Source organism: Alosa pseudoharengus, unplaced genomic scaffold, assembly GCF_046254945.1.
Source record: "Alosa pseudoharengus isolate Yale_2024_CS ecotype anadromous, Long Island Sound unplaced genomic scaffold, YU_APseudo_1.1 YU_APseudo_1.1_scf_2, whole genome shotgun sequence".
Lineage (NCBI taxonomy): Eukaryota > Metazoa > Chordata > Actinopteri > Clupeiformes > Clupeidae > Alosa > Alosa pseudoharengus.
Window position 1 is genome coordinate 13,791,255 of NW_027468663.1, and position 5,647 is coordinate 13,796,901.

Here is a 5,647-nt window from a genome sequence, read left to right on the forward strand (position 1 = left end):
AATAAGATTTTTGTATGAGACTTGTAATACATTGAAAACCAGATACATATTTTTGTTCTGGTGTTAAGTTATACAGATAGGTGTTTTAAATGAGGTGCAAAAGGGGTGCAAATTAAGGGGTGTCTTTCTGATAGGCTCAGTATTGAATCTGGTGTGCCACAGGAGTCCATTTTGGGTCCACTGTTTATTTACATTAACAATCTTGGTGATAACCCTAATCAGACGCAAGTATTCATTTATATGCAGACGACACCATAATTTATTGCTCTGCATCCTCCATTGATAGTTGCATTTCAAAGCTGCAGGAAGCATTTACAATAGTTCAGCGCAACCTCATCTCTTTAAAACTAGTTCTGAATGATAAAAAAACAAAATGCATTCTTTTCTAGGAAACATAAATGCGAATCTTCTCTACCACCTCTTTACACTTTTCAGGGTAAAGCTAAAGAACTGGTCTCCTCTTTGTGTTGGAGGACTTAACATTCAAGTTACATGTTAAACAATTACTATCTAAGTTAAGGCTAAAGCTGGGGTTTTATTTTCGGAATAGTGCCTGTTTTTCACAGTCAGCCAAGAGAAAGTTGGTGGAAGCTACCTTCTTACCTGTCTTAGATTATGGAGATGTTTTTTACAGAAATAGTTTGAAAAAACTGCTTTTATTTATAGTGCATCAACAGCTTAGAATGAGATTCAAAGATCGTTGAAACTTACAGTATTTATTTCAATCAATGAATTTAAGTCATATCTCAACCAAACATTCCAAACTGTCTGCACCTGTTCTTAACTTTTAATTTTGTTTCATTGTTGTATTGTTGTGTGTGAGCGTGTTAGTGTATGTGTGTGTTGTGACTGTTGTTTATGTACTTATTTTTACTTTGTCTCTATTATGTTCACTGTGTGCTGCTACCTTGGCCAGGGCTCACTTGTCAATGAGATACCTATCTCAATGTGATTTTCTTCCCTGGTTAAATAAAGGTATAATAAAAAAATAATAAAATGAATAAGTTAGCTTTAATTCTTAAAAATAGGAATTGTTTTACTTTTATCGTTATGGTACATTGCCTATAGAAAATCATCTTACACATTTGAAATAGTTGCTTTATTTGTCATACAGCCTGAAATCAAAACCCATTTAAAAAAATATTTTTTCAGTTTCATTTACAAATTTAGCTGTATAACATCACAATATTGGAAAAAAGGCAACAGCTCTGAAAATTAATAAAAATGAAAAACTAGAATAACAGGGTTGGAAAAGTCATCAAGCCCCTGATTTAATACTTCGTAGCTTCCTTTGCGCACCTATAGATTTGGAATATTTGCCCATTCTTCCTTGTAGAATTGTTCAAGTTCAGTCAAATTCTGTGGGGAACAGCGATGGACTGCTCTCTTCAAGTCCATTCACAGATTTTCTATAGGATTTAAGTCAGGGCTCTGACTTGGCCACTCAAGGACATTCACCTTAAGCCACTGCTTTGTTCTTTTGGCAGTATGTATCATTGTCGTTTTGGGAGGTTAATGACCTGCCCATCCTCAGCTGTCTAGCAGAGGGACCAGGTTTTCCTCAAAAATGTGTGTGTACTTGGCAGCATCCATTATCCCTTCTATCCTGACCAATTACCCAGTCCCCGCTGAAGAGAAACATCCCCACAACATAATGTTGCCCCCACCATGCTTCATAAGTATGGTGTGTTTTAGGTGGTGTGCTGTGTTTGGTTTTCGCCAAACATAGCGCTTGGAGTTCAGTCCAAAAAGTTCAATCTTAGTCTCGTCTGCACTATGCAAAAACACATCTGGAATATTCTGCTACCATGTGGAAAAAGGTTTTATGGTCAGATGACACTAAGATTGAACTTTTTATATGATTGAACTTATAATTATAGCCATTTTGGTATAGTCAAACAGCCAATAAAGTACAGTAGATGAATGAATCAGAAACATATACAGCTGGAAAAGATTAAGACAACTGCAAATTTTTCTGAGGTCATCCGACGATTGCTGAGATTACATTAGAATGAGTTGACGCCTTGCCATTTTGAATCTGACTGTCAACTCACTCAAATGTCACTCAGCAACCATAGGATGACATCAGAAAAATGTGCAGGTCTCTTAAATTTTTCCAGAGCTGTAGTGTTTTTCATGTAGTAGATTATTTTTGCATCCATCTTCAGACTTCAGTGACTTGCATGACTGCTCCTCTATAGTTTTCCAATCATTTGTGCTGAAGTTTAAGGCACAGGGAGTGTATTTTATTTTGTGTTTGCCAAGGCATACTTGTATCAAGCTTCAATTTGTATCCTGTTACACAGCACAGAACACTCTCAAAAATAGGAGTACGGTTGAGGTACATTTTTGTTCTTTTAGGTACAACTTTTGACCCTGTACCTTATAGGGAACAAAATTGAGCCCCTAAAGTACTAATATGTACCGTTCCTGGACCATTAATGTACCTTTTCAAAAAGGGACCATATTTGTACCTAAGGGTACAAAAAGTACATGGCCTGTCACTCAAAAGTTGTTGGGGGAGGAGATTCAGGACGGGAGCAACCATTATTTTTCCCCTTAACTTTGTTCATCTCACAAACCAAGAAGTGGAACAACTTTCAGTGAGGAGCTTGGTGTGAGAAAACACATGTGCAGGATGGAATAATCTTCGTGGAAGAGGAGGCAACGCTATGGGCATGGCTAGGCGCTACGTCATCATATCCAAAAAGCCACTTCCGTGTCCAACGCTAATATTCTAATATAACGGTTATGGTGTTCTGTCAACCTAAACGGCAGTAAAATGGTGCAGTGCTGTGTCCCGTGTTGTAACAACAGAAACGATGTCAACAAAACGATATCGTATTACCGATTTCCCCTCGACGAAAAAGAGAGGAAGAGATGGCTGAAGTTGATACGGTAAGTTGGATCTCAAATGATGAACAATAATAACAATAATACAGGCTAACGGTTACTAGCTAGCCTAACGTTACTAGCTAACGTTAGGTAGTGCTACTAGCTGCTACTAGCTATTGCAAGCTTTGTTTTGTCAGCACTTCGAAGTGCTTTCAATGTTATTGTTATCGTTCTTGAACTATAATAATAATAATAATAATAACAGGTGAGATGTTACTAGCTCGCCTAACGTTACCAGTTAGGTAGCAGCAACTACTAGCTAGCTATTGCAAGTTGTTTTGTCAGCACTTCGAAGTGCTTTTTAGGTTAGCAGCTAACGTTATTGTTATCGTTCTTGAACTGCTACCAGTAATGTTGCGTACTGTATGCTAAGGAAGACAGCCAGTGTCTGTGCTGCATAGAAAATCATTAGACTTTGAAGTGAGACTGACTTTGACTCTAGTAGACCTAGCTAAAACAACACATCTGATAATATAAGTTGGTTCTGCAAGTTGGAGGGAGCCTGAGCTATAAGATGTTAATTGCCGTTTTTTTTAAAATTATTTTTGTAGGCGTGACAAGTTCACCCCGAACTACAACTCCAGGGTTTGTGGGTGGCATTTTCCTGATGGAAAAGCAGCTGGGCCAACGCGGTTTGCATGGAATGATGGAAAGGCTTTCCCCGATCATATCCCCACCAAACGAAAAAAAGGAATGGTCCCTGCGAGCGTGGAGGAAGAAGGAACAGCTGGACCAGCCCTAAACCACCTTGACGTTGCTATACAGACCCCCGGTACTTCAAGTGTTGTGGTGCTTGAAATTGAAAATGATATGCTGAGAAAAGAAAATGACCTACTGAAACAAGAATTGGAGAAACAAAAACAAACATTTTCATTCAGTCAAATCTCCTCCCACCCTGACAAAGTCAGTTACTACACTGGCTTGCCAGATGTTGCCACTGTCCTCTTTTTGGAAGCCCTTCTCTCCAAATTTGATCTCCAGTATCATTTTGATTGGAATGTACAAATTATGCCCCTTATCGATCAGCTACTCCTGACTTTGATGAAGCTCCGACTGAATTGTGGCATCCTAGACCTTGCAACAAGGTTCAATTGCTGCCGTGCCACAGTCACAAACATCTTCACCACCATCAGCAGTGCACTGTACGACATTTTGTATGTCGGCATGATGGAAAACAACATCCCCTCCAGAGTCAAGAACCAAACATCCCTGCCAGATTGCTTCCATCCATTTCCTGACTGTCGGATTGTGCTTGACTGCACTGAAGTGGCTGTCTCCAACACAGAAAGACTGGACACCCAGAGTCATCTGTACAGTCATTACAAAGGACGCACCACACTTAAAGCTCTGATTGGCGTGGCTCCCAATGGAGTTATTACCTTCGTCAGTGACCTATATGGTGGAAGTACCTCGGACAAGGCGATAACAGCTGACTGCGGAGTACTCCAACAGCTAGAACCAGGTGATACGGTGATGGCAGATAAGGGATTCACTATTCGTGACATTTTGCCTGAGGGAGTGTCACTGAACATCCCAACATTTCTTGTCAATGGACAGTTCACAGTGCAGGAAGTTGACCACAACAGACTCGGTTTTTTTTTTCATTGAGGCCTGGACTTTCCCTGTAAGACTTCCACCTGACATTGAACTAACCGTTATTACCCTATTTGAATTGTAGGAGTTAAGACCCTTTTGAACAGACTTTGGGAAGTCAGCAAAGTAGGCTGTCACTGTATAAAAGGTGACCGGTTCCTGTGCTGTAGCCATTGTTGTTTTGGTAACCCTGGCGTGACCTAAAAATACTAGTGGACACGGAAGTGACTTCGAATGCTTCCTGACGTCACACTAGCCATGCCCATTCAGAGGTAAGGTGCAATTTATTGAAATTCGGTTTGTAAATTGTAAATAGCCTACTGTTACAGTAATGGAGTCAGATTGTTGGCTTAAAGGAACACGCCACCCAATGTCAGTAGTAATATATGTTCTTACCTTAACTTTCACGAGTTGAGTCATACCTCTCCCGTGTCAGTAAGTGCACTCAAACGCTCTGGTGCGTGGCGTGACTGCAGCGCTGCATCACCCATATAGCTTACATTAAAACAACCAGTGGATGGTGGGCGGGTGCGGTTTTGAAAATTGGTCAAAAAACGTTGGTGCTGATGGATGGCTGATGGATGATAAGTTTTGCTATGCAGTTATGGTTGAAATAATAGCCCATCAGCGCATCTCTAGTGTGTGTGCCTCTCTCGCTCAGAGGGGAGGGGAAGGCTGAGGGGTCGATCAAGCATGGATAATAAACTCTGTGGTGGATAGGATCTACAATTAGGTGTTAATTAATATTACTACGCTAGGTCGAAGTACTCCCAGTGCTATTGCGCCACACATTTTAGTTCTCCTGTTTATTTGCTTGGAAAATCGCCATGTTTCATGTTGTGTGACCGTAGACATTTTTATCAACTACTCGTGCAACTGTATTTAAGTCGGGAAAACGTGGATGTTTTTGATTACTTCTACGTCTGGCTACGTCTGAGCCCGCTAGCATAGCAACATGCTAACACAGTCACGCCGCGCACCAGAGCGTTTGAGTGCACGTACCTACACGGGAGAGGTATGACTCAACTCGTGAAAGTTAAGGTAAGAACATGTATTACTACTGACATTGGGTGGCGTGTTCCTTTAAAGGCTAACATTAGCATTCGCTAGTAACCTAGCCTAGGTTAGCTATGAATTCAGATATTTTTAAATGGAGTTC

At 40.4% G+C, this 5,647-nt stretch overlaps 1 protein-coding gene across 1 annotated transcript; it reads left to right on the top strand.

The window, feature by feature from the left end:
• The first annotated feature begins 2,782 nt into the window (after positions 1–2,782).
• On the top strand, positions 2,783–4,503 carry LOC143133383 (uncharacterized). The gene is made up of 2 exons (XM_076293148.1): positions 2,783–2,898; positions 3,447–4,503. The coding sequence occupies exons 1-2, from the start codon at positions 2,783–2,785 to the stop codon at positions 4,501–4,503; spliced, it is 1,173 nt and encodes a 390-aa protein (XP_076149263.1).
• Positions 4,504–5,647: the final 1,144 nt, after the last annotated feature.

Coding starts and splice junctions, on each gene's coding strand:
- LOC143133383 (XM_076293148.1), top strand. CDS start 2,783: ATGGTGCAGTGCTGTGTCCCGTGTTGTAACAACAGAAACGATGTCAAC. Junction 2,899..3,446: donor AGATGGCTGAAGTTGATACG/GTAAGTTGGATC, acceptor TTATTTTTGTAG/GCGTGACAAGTTCACCCCGA.